Below are 21414 nucleotides of genomic sequence, written 5' to 3'. Positions count from 1 at the left end.
CTTTGTTTTTTTCCAACACACCACACGAACCCAACTTGACCAATATGGGAAAAAGGTTACATTTTTACCTACGCAATGAAAAGGTATACATTTTTAAAATCTAAATTATATTAAAAGGTTGGGGTAACAAAACCTCTTACGAGAGGCGTAAAGGGGGGGGGGGGGTTATCTGCACGGAAGAACGCGAAATAAAATTGCCATTTCACGATGAACGAACAATTAAAAATTTCTTGCACGTTGATCTTTTTACCGATTTCACGAAACACGGTGAATAACGAACCTTTTTCACGGATGCACGTGAAATAAAAATGGCAAAACACGTTGCACGAAAATAACCCTTTACCACCCTCTATTACTTATGGGGGTTTTTAACGACCTTGACTGGCTATATTAAAAGCCCTCGCACTGTAGCAACCTCATCGGCACCCCTATCAATTAAGAATTGAAGTGCCAATTTTCCATTCAAAGCTCAGTGACATGGCCAAATAAATATTCAAAGTGTTTTATCTTTGTTCTATTTTGTTTTATATTAAATACGGACAGGGAGATGGAAATAGCAAGTTACATGAAAATATCTTTTTTTATAGGGGAAGATAATCGCATTTCAAAAGGTACGGCTTTTGCGACAATCAGAGAGTTTACGTCAGCGTTGCCTGAAAATGTCGTCACATCCAGGGAGTCGGAGGTTTTCTAAAAGAGGAGGGAAATTTACACGGCCGCAGTTAGAAATTGTTCGAAAATATTTACAAACAAAAGAAAATCCCGATAGACAATCATTGTTAAACGCCAATTTTGAATGGGACAGTAGTTCGGATGGCCCGCTAGTGCGATTTAAGACGGCATGTAAACGTCTCCGTTTGAACGACGAGAATATGCTAATACACATTACAGGGAAAATTGTCATCCCTGTGGAAGAATTCATTTCTACAATACAAAGAGCCCACAAAGGAGAGAAAGAGGATGAACATTTGCATTTTTCTGGAACACTCAAAAGGGTATGAATTAACCTCATAAATTACCTATCGTCCTATCTATAGGAAACACGTTCTCATCTAAAATTAGAAATTCTCATATGCCACTTAACTGATTTTTGTGTGAAAAAGCTACATCTTTTGGGGTGATTGATATATTTCGTGTTAAAAAGTCACTGTATAGCATTATTAATATTTGTCTGTCATTTTTTTGCAAGATTTGTGGTCTTTTTTTGTAAATGCGAATCCAAAACTTCATCATTTTATCATAAACCTTTTTCATAGGATGCTAGAATGAACTATTTCAACACCCAGGAAATAGTTGAAGCAAATAAACCTTAAAAAATTTCTCATTCTGCATTTTTGTTATACTTTTATGCCATTTTTGAAATATATACATAACATAGCATTTGCCCATCTTTATTTCAGATGTTTCAATGAAAAGTATGCTAAATTCAGTCTTTTTTCTCTTACTTGTATTTGTCAGGTCTGTATGCCTGCATACCGACCTGGTGTATGCTAAACCCTCACTCTATGTGTATACTAGAATTTGTCAGGTCGGTATGCCAGCATACCGACCTGGTGTATGCTAAACTCTCACTCTATTCATATACTAGTATTTGTCAGGTCTGTATGCCTGCATACCGACCTGGTGTATGCTTAACTCTTACTCTATGCGTACAAATGTATACTAGAATTTGTCAGGTCTGTATGCCAGCATACTGACTTGGTGTGTGCTAAACTCTCACTGTATGCGTATACTAGTATTTGTCAAGTCTGTATGCCTGCATACCGACCTGGCGTATGCTAAACTCTCACTTTCTGCGTATATTAGTATTTGTCAGGTCTGTATGCCTGCATATAGACTCAAATTATTATTATTTTGGCATTTTTCTGCCAGGTACTTGTATGCCTGCATGGATTCTAAAATTTTATTCTGGATTCATGTTTGTATTGGCAAGTCTGTCTGCCTGAATGCTAAGCATTTACTGTGTAGTAACATTTCTTATTTACTAATGTTTGCATAACCAACCCCCATAGAAAATAAGGAGATGTGTATGATTTTGAAAGAGACATACAAATGTATCTCCATCAAACATGTCAAAGGCCGAATTACATCGATGTAAGGAATTACTTATGTATAGCCTTCAACTTCGTTTGAATTTGAAAGAAAGCTCTCAATTCTTAACTGCAACACTCAGGGGTTTATTCCTGTATATCAACCCGCTTTTCAATAAACTCTTGTAAAAAAATGGAATTCATAGGTTTGGTTGTCGGCATACCGACCTATAGTCCTATACACATTGGAACATAAAAGTTTGCATATTTGTTTGACATTTTCAGTTCACGGTATTCTTGCATACAACACTGGTGTACGGTGAACACTTATTTTTTTTTACTTGGATATATACAAGATTTGATTGCCTGTATACCCACCTATGTTCTATTAAATTCTAGTTTTACATACATTTTAGTATTGTCAAACCAAGCTGGTGTTCATTGAGCTAGTATATTTGTGTAGGGTTTGCCTCCAGTCTAAAATTTCTGCATATTTTGTGGCACTTATTGGATATTTAGCAAGCTGAATGGTTTGCATTCTAACCAGCTGTATGTTGTACATGTATTCATATTTTAAATTGTAAAACTATTATTTTTCATCATGCTCTAAGTTAGTAACTTCAAGCATTGTGTCAAGAGGGGCGAAAGATACCAGAGGAACAGTCAAACTCATAAATCGAAAATAAACTGACAACACCATGGCAAGAAAAAGACAAACAGACAAATATTAATAGTACACAAGAAACAACATAGAAAACTAAAGTCTGAGCAACACGAACCCCACCAAAAACTGGGGGTGATCTCAGGTGCTCCTGAAGGGTAAGCAGATCATGCTCCACATGTGGCACCCGTCGTGTTGCTCATGTTATTACAAACCCGGTAAATAGTCTAATTCGGTAAGTCACATTCATGAAAAGGGAAGGGGATTGTAGTTACGACGTAAGAAACATATCCGATATCATCTGTGAAACGGTTATTCCATAACGGTCAACCAACTCGTGATGGCGTCCGTATAATTTACGAAGGGATGATTTCAACTTCACCATTTGGAACTCTTGGTTAGAAATTGATGGAGAGAAAATGAAACTGTCTTAAAATCTGATATAGTTGGCAATATGCATACTAAATAGACAGTGATACAGCAAAGTGTTTAAGTCATTGTGTTTGCATCTCTGCCTGTCAACATGGTGTATGCCAAAGTTCTTGTTTTTTTTTAATGCTTTTAGGGGGATGTCTGTATACAATTTGCTTTACAAAGATGTATGCCAAACATGCATACATGTATTTTAATTATCGGTAATGTAAACAATTTGCAATGATCTGTCTTCACTGCATATCATAAGTCGATATCTAACTGGATTAGCTAATAGATATGAAAATTAGTGAATTTATAGCATTATACTATGGTAAAAATTGTTTATAATGGCATATTATACACTGGAGTTGTAAAAATAAATCCTTCAATCAGGAAAGCCAAAGAATTGATGCTTTTTCTACATGTTCTAGGTGTCGTCCTTTTCTAGTGAAGCCATTTTTACTTTATTAGCAGGAACAGCAAAAGGTCAGGTGTTGTTCATTGATGTCGTAGTTTTCTAGGAAGGCATTGGTTTAACCTATCCAGTCACTAAGAAGTGTTACAATTCAATTCATAAGCAACACATAAATAGTTACATGAAAGGTATAGCCACTGTTTGAAAAATGCTGAAACGAGAAATGGAAACTACATATTATATACATATATATATGTGTGAATATTATACACTTCACAACTTTAACATTATCACAATTACTGATTTTTTAATTTATATGAACTAAGGGTTCTTAGTGGTTGAATTGAAGTCGTTCCCTTGAAAGTATTTTTGTCGCCATGCATCTGATTGAAGATCAATGAAATATGTCATTTCCTTATTAACATTCATTTTTCCAATTTGAACACTCTTGAAATGTGCTGTTCTGATCCTTTCGCAATAAATGTATGTTTAATTTGTTTGAATTACTTCTTTTTTTGTTTTTTATTGCTCACTAAATTTTAAAATTTTCTGTCTGTCTTTCGATTTTGTTGATAGCTTTTCATATTACCCTGTTACAGTAACAGCTTCTTACATACACACATCACAGAATGCTGCAGTGATCATGTGACAAATGTACTGTACAGTTTTCCAAAACAAGGACACATCATACAACCTCCTTGTAAAAATAAGGAGATGTGGGATGATTGCAAATGAGACAACTATCCACCAAAGTCCAAATGAAGTGGATGTAAGCAAGTATAGGCAACTGTACGGACTTCAACAATGAGAAAAACCAATACTGTATAGTCAGATGATAAAAGGACCCAACATGAAAAATAAGAAACAATAATTTATAGCAAAACAATTTACGAAAAAGAAATACGACATACATGAACCAATGACAACTTCAACTACAGGCTCCTGACTTGGGACAGGGACTAGTGTGGCCGGTTTTAACATGTGAGCGCTCACCCCCCCCCCTTTTTACCTTGGACTTTTGTTTCCCTAAAAGTTGTTAGAATAAGACCTGAATGGGTTAACTGAAGGGCATTGGCCATGCATTTTGAAACTGGATAGGGGCTGAATTTCAATTTTTTTTAAATCCGGGAGACTTTAACTCAGTGGCAGATCCAGAAGTTTCATAAGGGGGATGGGCTGGGGAGGGCACTGACTTCCTTAGAAATGGACCGCTCCAGTATTGTTTCCCTCAATAAATCAACTAAATTTTTCCCACAAAGCACCCCTTAAAATCCTTAAAATTGTAACTAATGCAAGGAGACATCACTATGGATGTACACATAATCGTATTTCCCATTCATTTTTTCTCTAAATACTTTCAAGGGGGGTGGGGTGGTAGTCCAAATACTTATGACGTCTTGCAAGGCTATTTTTTTTTGGGGGGGGGGGGGTAGTCCAAATAATTATGACGTCTTGAAAGGCTATTATATTTTTTTTCTTTGACGCCTTGGGATCAAAAAAAGTCAAAATCGAAAAATACCCACAGCAGACGGCATGATTATCTGGACTAGGGGGGGGGGGGGGGGGGGGGGGGGGGTAGCTTGATAGTAAAACAGCAGTAAATTTCGCCACATGATGTCTAGCATGAAATTGATTGAAGTGAACAAACCTCTTGAGAAAACAAACTTAGCGTAATCAATAATCTTGTATTATAGTTTTCAAGCCGGATTAAATCAGTCAGTCACTTCTAAAAAAAGAGGGTGTTCTATGAAATTCGTGGAAAATGTACAAAAACAGCTAGGTTTACTTACCGTAAATGTATCTGACATTCTGTTTTGCTTCTGGTATATTAAAATTTAGATAATAGAGCGTATTTTTCAATGAATTGTCCATTTTCTTCTCCGTGACGGGAACTCCTTCATTGATCATTCACATTGTTTACATTTGTAAATGACGTCATATAGGAGTGCGTGACATAAGGTGTTATTAGGTCATTCAACGCAGATAAATAGTCCATTTGTTCTTTGACTTTTTATCATTTACCAATACAAAGTATAAAAAAAACATTTTGTTTTGTAATCAATTGCTATTATTTTAATTAAGTGTACTGGTAAAAAGTAACTCGCGTAAGTCAAGTGCTATCCGTCTATAATTCCCTCCGCCTTACGTCAGAAGGTCCCTGACGTCATTTAAAATGTTGTCAACAACTTGGAACCTTGTACAAATTATGATCGCCTCATTTTTCCGTAATTTTGATTTGCAGAAAACAGATAACTGTCATGTCTATAAAGTGATCATAGTCGTGGAACTTGAGAATCGGTTTTCATTTTTAGATTTACAACAGTAAACGCTTTACCGGTTTGCCTTGCAAATTAACGCTTTTCTGTTTACCTATCGGGAGAAAATATAGAGGTCAGTGGTAGACTTTTAGTTTAAAAAAAAAAATCGAAATCAGTGTTAAAACACAACTACTGAAGTAAAGGATTTTTTGGAAACACCCAGGTTCGTATGCTAGCATACAGACCTGCGAAATACAACATCTGATTCAATATTTGCCGTTCTGCATACACCAGGTTCGTATGCAGGCATACAGACATGAGAAATACAATGTATACCTAAATTAAATGTATACTTTAGCATACACCAGGTTCGTATGCAGGCATACAGACCTGAGAAATACAATGTATAAATCAAATGTAGACTTTAGCATACACCAGGTTCGTATGCTGGCATACAGGCCTGAGAAATGCAAGTTAATTTATTACAATTCAGTTCAGCATACACCAGGTGTTCAATATGTCAGATTCACGATTTTCAAGTGCTTGATAAAAAGAAAAACGTGTTTTTCTTTTATTTTTCTCGTTTTTGCACAAGTTTGTCTTATGAGCGATAATTCGACCTATTTGAGTACGAATTATGGCAAATGACCGTTAATGAGAATTTCTAATTTTAGATGAGAACGTGTTAGGAGGGGTAGGAGGGGTCCTGATCCCGAAATCCCGGGCTTAAAACCATGGAATCCCGAGGTCCCGAATTTAAAATTTTTTTTTAAATCCCGACATCCCGAAATTCGAAAAAAGAATTCCCGGATCCTGAAAGGATCAATCCCGAAATCCCGAGCTTAAAAACACCCGATTCCGGAGTCCCGATAAAGGTCCTACCCCCCCCCCCCCCTCCCTATCTAGTCAAGATATTATGCCGACATAGGTTATTTTTCGATTTGGATTTTTTTTGCGTCAAAGCAAAAAATTAAAATAGCTTTCCAAGACGTCGGAAATCGTTCTATCATGATTAAATATCTTAATCGTTTCATAATAAACTTTTATTAAAATTTAAATATGGCCCTCTCCTTTTTGACGGCAAGGCTGTAATGTGTATGTGCACATACATCTACCAATCTACAATATAAACATATAACAAAAATAATCCTATAGTAAACATTGTGGTTAAACCAGAGACATATAATTGACAAGATGAGTTTAACACTCTGTTAAACATATAATAAAGTAATTTATTATTATATTATTATTATTACATAATGACTTGAAAGAGTATTGAAATGCAGATAAAGTTTTTGATTTTCTAATTTCACTGAATAGAGAATTCAACACTTTTGTATAACTCTGTATTTGATTTAGGAACAAAAAAACTATCTGATGATGAAAGTCGAGTATTGTATGAACTTCATAACTTATATAAGTCGTAATTTCCAGATATTTAAATATCAAAACAGATATATCAAACAAGAGTTTAATTATAAATGACTAAACTTTCTAAAAAGTTGTTGGAAATGGAACTGGCCAAGGATTTGTATAGTAAGATCTTACTATACAAATCCTTGAACTGGCTAAATCAGATATCTATGAAGAAATAGCCAGATTTCAGACAACAAAATTTGAGAAAACACCAGAAGGAATAAAGAAAATAATAAAATATGTTATTTTTATATCAATCTATCAAAGAAATTTATGATAAAAAATTGTTTTAAAAAATATAGGAAAAAAAATAAAGCAACATGGACAGATACTGAATATCAGGAATTAAGAAAAACCAGAGACATATATACACATGTGTATATATGTCTCTGGAAAAACTGTCCGGAAGATAAACAAAAAACTAAAATGATCTCCCTTTGACCAAACATTGAAATTAGAATTTTTTTATTACTGTAAACAATCGAAAAAAGGCCAAAAAATTTAAAAGAAAACAACAATATAAACAGAAAATATTACAAAAACTTAAAAACCTTTCTCCAAAAGAAAGCAAAGAATTTTGGAATATTATAAAAGGAATAAATAAAAGAAAAACAGACTCTTATAATTCATCAATTTTTTATCTAAATATGCTAGCTAAACACTTTAAAACACAAGGACAGCCAGACATTATAGATACAAATTTTAAAAAAAATAATCTCTAATGAGGTAGAAAACAGAGAACAAAAACTAAATCAAAAGTAATCAGATGACCATTTAAAGATATCTGAAATAAAAAATGTTATAAAAGTCGTTAAAGAATGGTAAAAGTATTGGACCAGATTTAATTTGTTTAAATGATAAAACACAGTAGCCAAGTGATGTTAACTGCATTAGCTAAATGCTTTAACCTAATATTAGATAGTTCAATTTATCCAGATGAATGGAATAAATCATGTTTAATACCTATTTATTTTTAAACAGCCTTTTTAACAGGGTAATATACTTAACCCAGCCATTTCCCTAATGAATTGTTTAAGTAAGATATTCAATTCAGTTATTATTTATAAATAACAGACTGATAATAATTTTTGAAGACAAAATGAATCCATCACAATTTGGATTCAGAAAAAATAATAGAACTTCAGATAGTCTCTATCTTCAAAACAGTTATCAACCTTGGAATTTGTTTTAAATTCTCCCTGGGGATATGTAGTCAAGCATTCTAAAGACAATTTCTGTCTCTACATTCCTAATTTTAATTTCCTATTTACTACTTTTAAGTTATAATTCTTTATGTTTATATTTTTCAGTTTTGTAACAATGATTGTAAAATTTAGAGGGGGAGAGGAAATGAATAAAACAAAGGAGAGTGAAATGAGATTTTCAAATAATGGAGCCAACTGTGCAGAAAAATTAGTCTTGACAACTCAAATGCTGCACATTATCCTAATAACTTGTTCGCTTTGCACATGTCTGTAATCACATTTGAGATTTCAATAAACATAATTTATATGCAACAATGTATAACTGTTAAATTATTAAGTCAGGGATTTCATTACCACAAATCAATTAAAACTTTCACCAAAATTTTTCATAGATACAAAGATTTGGTTAGGAAGTTTGGCTGTACCTGTACAGTTTCATTAAAAACAGGATATCACCTTTCTAATTTTTACGGTGATGTTGTTTATAAAGCTTGTAACTTTTTGGTACCATCATTGATTTTGCTTTTCAAAAATTAAAGCATACATGTATCTTGATATATAATGCTATACATGTACAGTTATCCTACATCCTCCTATATCCTGTCAATACTGTTTACTTATATTTTGGCATTGCACAAGGTCATGCGTTTCTCAGACTGTTTATGAGGTCTTTACACTAAATCTGTTGGATGTGTACTGATTGATACTTTAGTCTGAGAGAACATGATTTATTTATTACAATGTAGTTGTAATTGGCTTTGAACCATTTAATTTTATACAGTAGTTATGGGACTTTGACTATGTGTTCGGAGAATTGTGTTTGCACAGACCTGGGGTAATTAAAAATGTAATTATAATTAGCTGTAATTAATTACAATTTTGAAAGTAATTCAATGTAATGTGTAATTGAGCATATTTTCAATTACATGTAATTGAAAAAAATGAATTACATTGCCTTTTTGCTACGTAATTATGAATTATTTTTGAATTACTTCAAATTACATTTAAATATAAATTGCATGGAAATTTTAAATGGAAGCTTTAAATTTACTTCAAATTTCACATGAGGTATATAAGAAAACCTTTGAAATCTAAATTTACATTTTAAGAATAATTAAAAAATATATTAATCTGGATCTATCTATATATTTATCAATTATGGACAATTGACGAGGTCAATACGTTATACATGTATATGGACTTGTTTGGATTATATTGACAGAGGACGAAGTCAGAGGATCAATATATTCTTACAGGTCTATATTATATATAACATATTGATTTAGTGAAAGTCCCTAATTTATATATTACATATGTAAATACATGTAGTGTAAGTTTGAAAATGATATTGGCTCAATGTTACTATTTTAAGTAACATGGTGTCAATATCATTTCTAAAAATAGAAATGTCGAGTCAATATGTCAAAACAGTGAAAAAATACAAAATATATATTGGAAAACATGTGACCATATAAAACAATGAGAAACAAAAAAAATCAAACCATCTGTAATATATATATATTGTTAAAATATACTTTTTCACTTTTTTTGGTCTTTTGGAAAATGTTGTTTGTGCTGTATTTAGACCCCTCTACCAAGAAACTTGTTTTGCATCCACATGTATAAAAATTGTGGTTTTTATCCAACACAATCATAGTTTTAAAAGTTGTTTTCAATTTAGACTTGTTTATATTGGTATGATGTTGGCATCGTCGCTGTCGTCGTCGTCGTTGAAGACACATTGGTTTTCGCACAATAACTTTAGTTTAAGTGTATGGATCTCTATGAAATTTTACCATAAGGTTCAATACCACAAAAGGAAGGCTTGGATTGATTTTGGGGGTTATGGTACCAACAGTTAAGGAATTAGGGGCCAAAAATAAGCATTTTTGTAACTTCCAGACAATAACTTGTGTGTTAGTGTATGGATCTCTCTGACATTGTACCACAAGGTTCCATATCACAAAGGGAATGCTGGGATTGATTTTGGTGGTAATTGCCTAAAATTTTTAGGAATTAGGGGCCAAAAAAGGGCCAAAAAAACAAGCCTTTTTCTAGTTTCATGACAATAACTTGTGTGTAGGTGTATGGATCTTTTTGAAATTGTACTACAAGGTTCCATATTACAAAGGGAAAGCTGGAATTGAGTTTGGGGGTAATTGCCCAAAACATTTAGGAATAAGGGGCCAAAAAGGGGCTAAAAATAAGCATTTTTCTAGTTTCCAGACAATAACTTGTGTTCAAGTGTATGGATCTCTCTGAAATTGTACTGCAAGGTACCATACCACAAAGGGAAGGCTGGGATTGAGTTTGGGGGTGATGAATCATAAGGGGGTTCAAAAAATTTGGAGGGGGGATTTGGAGGTAATTGCCTCAAAATATTAGGAATTAAGGGCCAAAAAGGGGCAAAAAAAAGCCTTTTTCTAGTTTCAGGACAATAACTTGTGTGTAAGTGTATGAATCTTTATGATATTGTACTACAAGGTTCCATTTCACAAAGGGAAAGCTGGGTTTGAGTTTGGGGGTAATTGCCTTAAACGTTTAGGAATTTAGGGCCAAAAAGGGGCCAAAAAACAAGCATTTTTCTAGTTTCCAGACAATAACTTGTGTTCAAATGTATGGATCTCTCTGAAATTGTACTGCAAGGTACCATACCACAAAGGGAAGGCTGGGATTGAGTTTGGGGTGATGAATCATAAGGGGGTTCAAAAAATTGGGAGGGGGGGGATTTTTTTTTTCCTTTATTTTTTCTTTAAAATTTTCCATTTTAAGTTGGTTATTTCTTAGACCACATTCATTCTGTGTCAGAAACCTATGTGTGTCAAATATTTAATCACAATCCAAATTTAGAGCTGTATCAATCTTGAATGTTGTGTCCATACTTGCCCCAACTGTTCAGGGTTCTACCTCTGAGGTCGTATCAAGCTGCGCCCAGCAGAGCATTTTATTTTATAAAGATAAGACCGTAGGTTTTCCTGTTTGAATGGTTTCATACTAGTAATTTTATTTCATTAGGACTTGTATTATATTTACCTTCGGGTTTATATTATCCGTTCATCCTATTTCGACTCTTCAAAATTCAAGAGTCTATCCTTAATTGAGGCCTTCCAAATACCATTTTGATTCCTAACATCACTGAAGAGATATTAATTGTCGAAATCCGGATATGGTGTACCAATTTTTGCACCTCATGTTTGCTGTACCATCTTTTCCGCAAGTTTATTGTTTTCTGTTTGGTATTAAGTTGATAATTAAGATCCATTTTGTTACATCTGGTGATCCATTTATTTGGCAATCACCATGGCAGTCAGCAGGGTTTAAGAACATCTGTTGTTCGACCTGCTTGTCAAATGCATTTTGTTAAAATTTTCTTTTTCACTTTTTTGGCATTTTGGAAAATGTTGTTTGTGCTCTACCAAGAAATTTGTTTTGCATGCACACGTTTAAAAATTGCGGTTTTTATCCAACACAATCATAGGTTTGAATGTTGTTTTCAATTTAGACTTGTATATATATTATACATCTTTATAAATGTTTTTCCTATAAAAATAAGAAATGCAATCAAATAATTGTTAACTAAGCAAGCAACTTCTCTAGTGCACAGTAGAAGTGTTGATTCTAAGTGTAATAAAGCTATACTTTTAAAAAAGGACCAAAAAGTGAACTTTAAAATGCCAGGTGATGATACTCCACGAGAAGGAGTTGTTCTGAGTAGAGCTGGTAAAGCATCGTCAAATAAAAAGAATTGGTACAATGTAGAATATAGGAAACATGAAGACCTTAGAGGTAACAAGCTGTCAATAGACAGTTAATGAATTGGAAGTTATAAAGTCTGACACAGATCAGGATATAGAGGATGACGAAGAATCAGAAGAAGCATTCTTCAATGAGATTGACTTTTGTGATGCTCGTAAAGCTGAACTTGAAAATTGGAAGAGACATCATGTTTATCAAGAAGTTGAAGACTATGGTCAGTCATGTCTATCCACTAGATGGGTATATACTATAAAAGAAGCTGATAATGAAATACACAGGAAAGCAAGACTCGTTGCAAAAGGTTTCGAAGAAGATTGTTTGAATGAAATACAGAAGAACTCTCCTACATGTGACAAACAATCTCTTAGACTCATTCTTTCAATAATAATGCAAAAGAAATGGTCCATCAATTCCATTGACATTTAAACAGCCTTTCTGCAAGGAGAGAAAATGCAAAGAAAAGTTCATCTTCTTCCACCTAAGGAAGCTAATGCTTATGGAAAAACCTGGCTTTTAGAGAAATGTGTGTATGGTGTTGCAGATGCTTCTTTGAAATGGTATGAAAAGGTTAAGAAAACCCTAAATGAATGTGGAGGTACTGAATCTAAAGTTGACCCAGCAGTATTTTACTGGCATAATTCCAATGGTCTGGCTGGTGTACTAGCAGTTCATGTTGATGATTTTTTGTGGGCAGGTTCCAATTTGTTTGAAACTGAGGTTATATCAAAAATAAGAGAGAAATTCAATGTCGGAAAAGAAGCTTCAGAATCTTTCAAATATTTAGGACTGGGTCTAAGTCATGCTGATGATAAAATTATACTGAGTCAGACAGATTATGTTGAAGTGTTAAAGACAGTCTCAATTGATAGAAAAAGGCCAAATGATTCTCAACTTTCATCAGTCGAACAAACTGTTCTAAGATCAAAAGTAGGACAACTGTTGTGGCTTGCAAAACAAACTCGTCCCGACATTGCTTTTGACATCGCTATGATTGCATCAAAGTTAAAGAAAAGTACTGTTGAAGACCTGAAAAGAGTGAACAAGCTTTAAAGGAAAGTTGGAAATGATCCAGTGTCCCTTCATTTCAAGGAACTTGGAGAACATGTAGAACTTTTATTATATACTGATGCTTCTTTTGGAAATCTTCCAGATGGGGAAGTCAAGGAGGGTTTGTGATTATGGTACTTGGAGAAAATGGGAAAATCAATCTAGTTACATGACAATCCAAGAAAATTAGAAGGGTCGTTAGAAGTACACTAGCTAGTGAAGCTTTAGCTTTAGCCAATGGTATTGACTGTGCTACATCACTAGCTACTTTGTATAATGAACTAATTTTCAATAAATGTACTTCAGAAAGAGGTATTCCAGTTCGATGTGTGATTGACAATAAGGAACTTTTTGAGGCCGTACATTCAAAGTAAAATGTATCTGAAAAAAGACTGAGACTGGAAATTAGTTGCATCAAGGAGATGATCCAAAAAGGAGAGTTAACTGTTCATTGGATTGAAACAAATGAACAGATAGCTAATGTGTTGACCAAGCATGGTGCCAGCGCACAGAACCTTTTACATTGTTTTGAAACTGGACTTGTTAATACCGTTTTCATGAAGTAGCTTTAAATTGATTATGTGACACTTACAATAGTGATATATATATTCTAGAACCGTAGTTAAAAAAAAACAAACAGGAAGAGAGATTAGTTATGATGTGACTAGTAATATCTATAAAACTTTTTTATTTTCATTTTATAAACTTTACATCTACTTAAGAAAGAGAAAGGATCAGATTGTTAACTATTTAGTTTAGTAGTTTAGTTATTAAGTTTATTCTTTAGTCTTTAGTTCTATTTGTATGTATCTTTGTATTTACAGTTTGTAACTTGGTGGGTTTAGATTAAAGTTATACAAAGAACATTCAAGTCATTTACAGTCATTTAACAATAATAAGCATTGAAAACCTAATGGTGATTATATGTAACATTGACGTTAGAAATTAGAAAACAAATTTTGTTTTTTGGATAAAAAAAATTGAAAATGCAATTAATTACATTGGCAATGTAATTGTAATGTAATTAATCACATTTGAAAATAAATGTAATTGTTATGTAATTAATTACATTTAAAAAAAAAAACCAATGTAATTGTTATGTAATTAATTACATTTAAAAAAACAATGTAATTGAAATGTAATTAATTACTTTGGCATGTAATTGACCCCAGGTCTGATTTAACAGAAACTTCAAATACTTGTTATTATTGTTTGCCATTATCATATTCATGTGTAATTGACCGTCATCTTGATCCAAATATTCTTATTGGAGTTATGGGAGTTTGAGCATTGTGACAAAATCACCTAGTGAACTCCTCTGAAACTTTTTTTACAGAAACCTCTCATATTTGGTAGGATTGGTTGCCATCATGTTTAGTTGACAATATCATACAGTCATTTTGATCCAATCTTTTTTATTAAATTTATTGGACTTTGACTATATTTTTTAGTTTTGTAATAGTATCACGTTTTTAATTCAACTATCTGAAACCATTTGACAGAAAGCCCTCATGCATGTACTTGGTAGGTTCTTTTGGCATTCTGTGAAATTGACCATATGGTACCTTCATTTTGATTAGATCATATTTATGGGAGTTACTGGACTTTTACCAGACTAATTGTGACACACAACTTTATTCCTTATTAATACAGTGCGGGGGACATTTGACTATGACGTAGCAATCTTATTCATATTTATTACAGAAGCATTGTTATTGTGTATACAGAACCAAATCTTATGAAACTTATACACAATGCTTATAACCACCAAACATAGATCAAGTTCAAATTTGGGTGGCATCACTTTCACTGTTTTTTAAGCAATTTCCCTTTATATAAATGGATTGCTGAATTTACTGTTTCAGCACTTTAACTTAGTAAATTAGTTTGCCTCAACTAAATGATATGAAACTTAAAACACAATGCTTATTACCAACAACACAGATTAAGTTGGTATATGGGTGGCATCATTTTCACCATTGGCATCTGTGTCCATGGGACACATTCTTCTTTTATTTTATTTTTACATTGAATCACAATAAAACAAAAATGTTCCTTGAACACTAGTGCAAAGTAAGAGTGTTGCAGTTGGTTAACAACCATAAACAGCACTTTTCTTTTCTTGTCAGTTTACTAATATTATATCAGTAGCAACTTACAAAGTTTTTATTTTTCAAACCTCCAAAAGGGAATAATGTACATATCCCTTAGGAAAACTTTTAACATACATTTGTATTTAAGGGTGATATAAGCTGTAGGACAGATGTAAGGTTGCTTTTGTTGAGTTGATAATTTTATCTTTAATGAAAAGAGTATTTTTTTTATTGAAAAGATATTAAATAAAAAAAATCATGAATTGGCTGTTGCCAATTATTTGAATTTAAAAAAATCTAATGTTTATTCATACTCTTAACCGTCCTATTTTTAGAGTTTTGAAATACAAATAAAATTGAAAAAATGAGTGAACTTCTAGCTGAAATGTGTGGTTATTTGATATTAAAACAAACTATAGTTAGGTCTTTTAAGCTGTAGTTTTAACATTAAATGGAAGCATTTTTACCTCACCAGAATCACATTTCAACAATTTAGGTCTCTTCAGTGATGCTTAAGTATTTGAAAGTCCAAAACCTAATACTATAAATACAGTAAATTAAAAGTAATGCTATATAAATTGTGTGCATCTGTAGAGCTTTTCAGGGATACTCGAACCCAAACATTTGAAAGCTAAGGATGTATAAATAGCTGAATATGTGATGAGCTATATAACAAAAGGAGCCTGATGAGCTATATAACAAAAGGAGCCTAACTGAATAGCAAAACTGTATTTATATTGTTTTCTGATGAGACTACATTTATACAAATTTGGATGGCTGTACATATATAAATGTACATTGTTGTACTTGAGCATACCCAATTAATTGTTTCATGAGACACAAGTGTTTTTGGTAAGTAATTTTGTATCAGCTCAACTGTACATAGTTTCATTCCTAACACTATGGTTCATTTTTTCCATGTACTCAGATTTATATAAATTGTGTCCAATAGCTTTGAAAGTTGTTGTATCAGCAGCTTATTGTCTAATTTTACATATTTTGGATTTTAGTTAGAAAGTGAACACAGGCAGTGACTTGTTTTATGGCGGTATCTGCTCTCAAAAGTTGAGATGTTACACTATTATTAGCAAATTTATAGTTAAGTTAAGATAGTAAAAACGTTACAGGATGTTTTTAGACATATGACCATGCTGCTTGATTGGCAGGTACAAAACACAAACTTAACACTTAGATACACTAAGAATCATTCAGTTAATGTTTGGTATCAGAGGATAATATTTTTGTTAAAGTTTATAACAAGGATGACATACGCCAAGTAATGGCAATAGCTCACATGGCCCTTTATGCCAGGGGAACTTTAAAATATAAGTTACTAGTTGCTCGGACTATCATTCTGTCTCACAAATTAGTACCAAAATCTCTGCCAGAGATCAGGGATTGAGTTTTGATAATGATAAATTCATATCCCAAATTATCTAGTTGGTTTCTACACACCACAATTATTCATGTCCTCAAAAGGCTGATGTCAATAAATGGGCTTATTTATCTAAAGCAGCTGAAGGAAATGCAGTTACAACAACTTTCCAACCTAGAGCATGAAGTTCCTGTGTAGGAAGTTACACGTCTCCAACGTTTATTAATAACAATAATCATGTACATGATAGATATTTATTTTTTCAGCTGTCAGAAACCTACACTATCGGCCGAAGAACTTATGGCATGAGCAAGAAACTTATAGAAGCTGTTGTTAAATCCTGTAACTCTGGACTATGTTGGAAAGAGAAGAAAAATAAAAGGAAAAGAGGTGAACAAATTATAGAAAGGAAAAGGCAGCAAATGAATTGCTAGATTGTCATATTCTGTTTGTTATGGCAAATATGGCATTAAATACACACACAGATTATTAAATATGGTATTAAATACACACAGATTATTAATTGAATAAATGAGTATTTACTACATGTTTTTATACATAGCTTGATAAAAAGAAATTCATAACAGCCGATCAATTGAGTTAAGCCATTTATATCTGATTTTTATACGACTGCAAAAAAAATTTTGTGGTCGTATATTGGTATGACGTTGGCGTCGTTGTCGTCGTTGTCGTCGTCCGAAGACACATTAGTTTTCGCACTCTAACTTTAGTTTAAGTGAATGGATCTCAATGAAATTTTACCATAAGGTTCAATACCACAAAAGAAAGGTGGGGATTGATTTTGGGGGTTATGGTACCCACAGTTAAGGAATTAGGGGCCAAAAATAAGCATTTTTGTAACTTCCAGACATAACTTGTGTGTAAGTGTATGGATCTCTCTGACATTGTACCACAAGGTTCCATATCACAAAGGGAATGCTGGGATTGATTTTGGGGGTAATTGCCTCCAAATTTTAGGAATTAGGGGCCAAAGAGGGGCAAAAAACAAGCATTTTTCTAGTTTCATGACAATAACTTGTGTGTTAGTGTATGGATCTCTCTGACATTGTATCACAAGGTTCCATATCACAAAGGGAATGCTGGGATTGATTTTGGGGGTAATTGCCTCCAAATTTTAGGAATTAGGGGCCAAAAAGGGGCAAAAAACAAGCCTTTTTCTAGTTTCATGACAATAACTTGTGTGTAAGAGTATGGATCTTTATGAAATTGTACTACAAGGTTCCATATCACAAAGGGAAAGCTGGAATTGAGTTTGGGGGTAATAGACCAAAAAGCTTAGGAAGAAGGGGCCAAAAATAAGCATTTTTCTAGTTTCCAGACAATAACTTGTGTTCAAGTGTATGGATCTCTCTGAAATTGTACTGCAAGGTACCTTACCACAAAGGGAAGGCTGGGATTGATTTTGGGGGTAATTCCCTCAAAATTTTAGGAATTAGGGGCCATAAAAGGGCAAAAAAACAAGCATTTTTCTAGTTTCAGGACAATAACTTATTGTATGGATCTTTATGAAATTGTACTGCAAGGTTCCATATCCGAAGGGAAAGCTGGGTTTCAGTTTGGGGGTAATTGCCCTAAACATTTAGGAATTTGGGGCCAAAAAGGGGCCAAAAAAACAAGCATTTTTCTAGTTTCCAGACAATAAATTGTGTTCAAGTGTATGGATCTCTCTGAAATTGTACTGCAAGGTACCATACCTCAAAGGGAAGGCTGGGATTGAGTTTGGGGGTGATGAATCATAAGGGGGTTCAAAAAATTTGGAGGGGGGATTTTTTTTCCCTTTTTTTTCTTTAGAATTTTCCATTTTTAATTGGCTATTTCTGATTTATATATAAAAGCAAATAATAATGATATGGTTTGAAAAGGTAAATTAAAATTTTTTAAGTTCTTAGACCACTTTCATTCTGTGTCAGAAACCTATGCTGTGTCAAATATTTAATTACAATCCAAATTCAGTGCTGTATCAAGCTTGAATGTTGTGTCCATACTTGCCCCAACTGTTCAGGGTTCGACCTCTGCGGTCGTATCAAGCTGCACCCCAGCGGAGCATTTTATTACCTTTTGTTCTTATGTTGTTCTGTCCAAGGTTAAGGGTGTCCCAAGTCAGGAGCCTGTAATTTAGTGGTTATGGTTGGTTCATGTCTCATATTTGTTTTTCGTGAATTGTATTGTATAAATTAGTCCATTAGTTTTCTGTTTTGAATTGTTTCACATTTTTCATGTCGGCGCCTTTTAAAGCTGACTTTACAGAATGGGTTTGAAGGCTATAAGGTGACCTATAATTGCTAACATCCAAGTCATTTGAACTCCGTTGGATAGTTGCCTAACTGGCAATCATATCACATCTTTTTATTTTCATATTGGATGTGCATACCAAGTATGTTGTTTTCTGGTATATTACTGAACAATTTATATTCATTCTGTTTTTCATTAACTATTGATAACAATGATTTTACGCAATTACAGTCTGTCAGAGACCTTTCCTTGTCCTTGGGGATGTACATGATCGCTATATAAACATATCCATTCATAAGATAAAAGTTGTTTTTTGCATAAAAGTTTATATAGGAATTTGTTTAGAAATATGATTTTGAATATCATCAATAATTAAAAAATGCATTAACATTATTTTTTACACAAAATGAACTTCTGTGGCCAGTGGCATAGATAGCCACTGAAAAATAGAATGTAAGCAGGGGGTCTTGGGGCAGCAGCATCCCCCAGAAGCTAAACGATTATAGTAAAATTATTATTTCTTATTTTTAAGCACATGCTTACAATGCTACACTGGTGCTTTGCCAGTGATGACTCATTTAACAAAAACCTGACGAGAAAAAATGTTCATACAGTTTGATCATTTAAGAGAAACCTGTGATCATTGTTGGTTTTACGATTTATTTTTGAGAAAAGACTCTTAGGCCTTGATAAAAATCATTTATGTCCTCTGGACTAGATAATATTCGCAGGGAAATTTGAAGTAACATAGAAAACTTCAACATAAGATTTTCTTGAATACTGTAAATTGTGTATTTATTAATGGCAAATCCTTGACCAGTGGCGAAATGTGAAATCTAATTAATATGATTGAAAAACTTTTATGAAGGAAAATTACAACTGAAATTGTGAATGCAATTTTTTATTATTGTGACCCTGATACTGACACATTTTTAGCTCACCTGGCCCAAAGGGACAAGTGAGCTTTTCTCATCACTTGGCGTCTGTCGTCTGTCCTCCGTCGTCCATTAACTTTTACAAAAATCTTCTCCTCTGAAACTACAGGGCTAAATTTAACCAAACTTGGCCACAATCATCATTGGGGTATCTAGTTTAAAAAATATGTCCGGTGACCCGGCCAACCAACCAAGATGGCCACCATGGCTAAAAATAGAACATAGGGGTAAAATGTAGATTTTGGCTTATATCTCTGAAACCAAAGCATTTAGAGTAAATCTGACATAGGTAAAACTGATTATCAGGTCAAGATCCATCTGCTCTAAAATTTTCAGACAAATCTGACAACCCGTTGTTGGGTTGCTGCCCCTGAATTGATAATTTTAAGGAAATTTTGCAGTTTTGGGTTATTATCTTGAATATTATTATAGATAGAGATAAACTGTAAACAGCAATAATGTTCAGCAAAGTAAGATCTACAAATAAGTTGTCATGACCAAAATTTTCAGTCAACCCCTTTAGGAGTTATTGCCCTTTATAGTAAATTTTTAACAATTTTTCGTAAATTTTTGTTATCTTTTACAAAAATCTTCTTCTCTGAAACTACTGAGACAAATTTAACCATACTTGGCCATAATCATTATTAGGGTATCTAGTTTAAAAAATTTGTCCGATGACCCCGCCTTCAAACCATCATGGCTGACATGGTTAAAAATAGAACATAGGGGTAAAATGCAGTTTATTGGTTTATATCTCTGAAACTAAAGCATTTAGAGCAAATCTGACAGGTGGCAAAAATGTTCATCAGGTTTAGATTTATCTGCCCTGAAATTTTCAGACGAATCCGACAACCTGTTGTTGAGTTGCTGCCCCGGAGTTAGTAATTTTACAGAAATTTTGCAGTTTTTTGTTATTATCTTAGATATCGTTATAATATCTAATATCTAATACTATTAATTATGATTTTAACCTTATTTTACATGATTTTCAAAGCATCAGTAAATACAGGTGAGCGACACAGGCTCTTGAGAGCCTCTAGTTTACAAGTTTAATAAAAATGTCGCAATAATTTCTGAATTAACAGTATGTAAGCATCATGCTGAGCAAAAAGTAAAATAACAAAAATACCAACTCCAAGGAAAATTCAAATCGGAAAGTCCCTTATCAAATGGCAAAATCAAAAGCTCAAACATATCAAACAAATGGAAAACAACTGTCATATTCCTGACTTGGTACAGGCATTTCCTTATTTAGAAAATGGTGGATTAAACCTGGTTTTATAGCTAGCGAGTAAAATCTCTCAATTTAACTAGGAAATATCATTCATGTAGGTTGTTTATCTGCAAGATTTGGGTTGATATTATATGTGAGGGTCAGGGAAGAGGGGTATCCGTTTCTGTATTCATTGTTTTTTGGGTCCATTTTTTGTAATCTTTATTTTTTTGACCTATTACTCTCTATCCTTTATATTTTAACAACCTCTTATTCTCTATCCCTTATATTTTAACACCCCCTTATTTTCTATTCTTTAAAATTTCAAGACTTTTTTCTTCAA

General features: G+C 33.2%; 2 protein-coding genes across 10 annotated transcripts in view; one reads left to right on the top strand and one right to left on the bottom strand.

Moving 5' to 3' along the window:
* LOC127701283 (uncharacterized) overlaps nucleotides 1–21414 on the bottom strand; it is a 526465-nt gene that overhangs the window by 314447 nt on the left and 190604 nt on the right. The window lies entirely within an intron of this gene.
* The window catches only part of LOC127701286 (uncharacterized), a 41873-nt gene continuing 21042 nt past the window's right edge, over nucleotides 584–21414 (top strand). For both annotated transcript variants that reach the window (XM_052205152.1, XM_052205153.1), the window contains exons 1-2: nucleotides 584–995; nucleotides 16937–17060. In XM_052205152.1, coding sequence (XP_052061112.1) covers nucleotides 660–995; nucleotides 16937–17060 — 460 coding nt within the window. In that variant the 5' untranslated portion in view covers nucleotides 584–659. The remainder of the gene's footprint in view (nucleotides 996–16936; nucleotides 17061–21414) is intronic.

This window comes from Mytilus californianus, unplaced genomic scaffold (genome assembly GCF_021869535.1).
Source record: "Mytilus californianus isolate M0D057914Y unplaced genomic scaffold, xbMytCali1.0.p SCAF_5, whole genome shotgun sequence".
NCBI lineage: Eukaryota > Metazoa > Mollusca > Bivalvia > Mytilida > Mytilidae > Mytilus > Mytilus californianus.
Note: the sequence above shows the minus strand (reverse complement) of the source record. Positions and strands in the feature narration are given on the sequence as shown.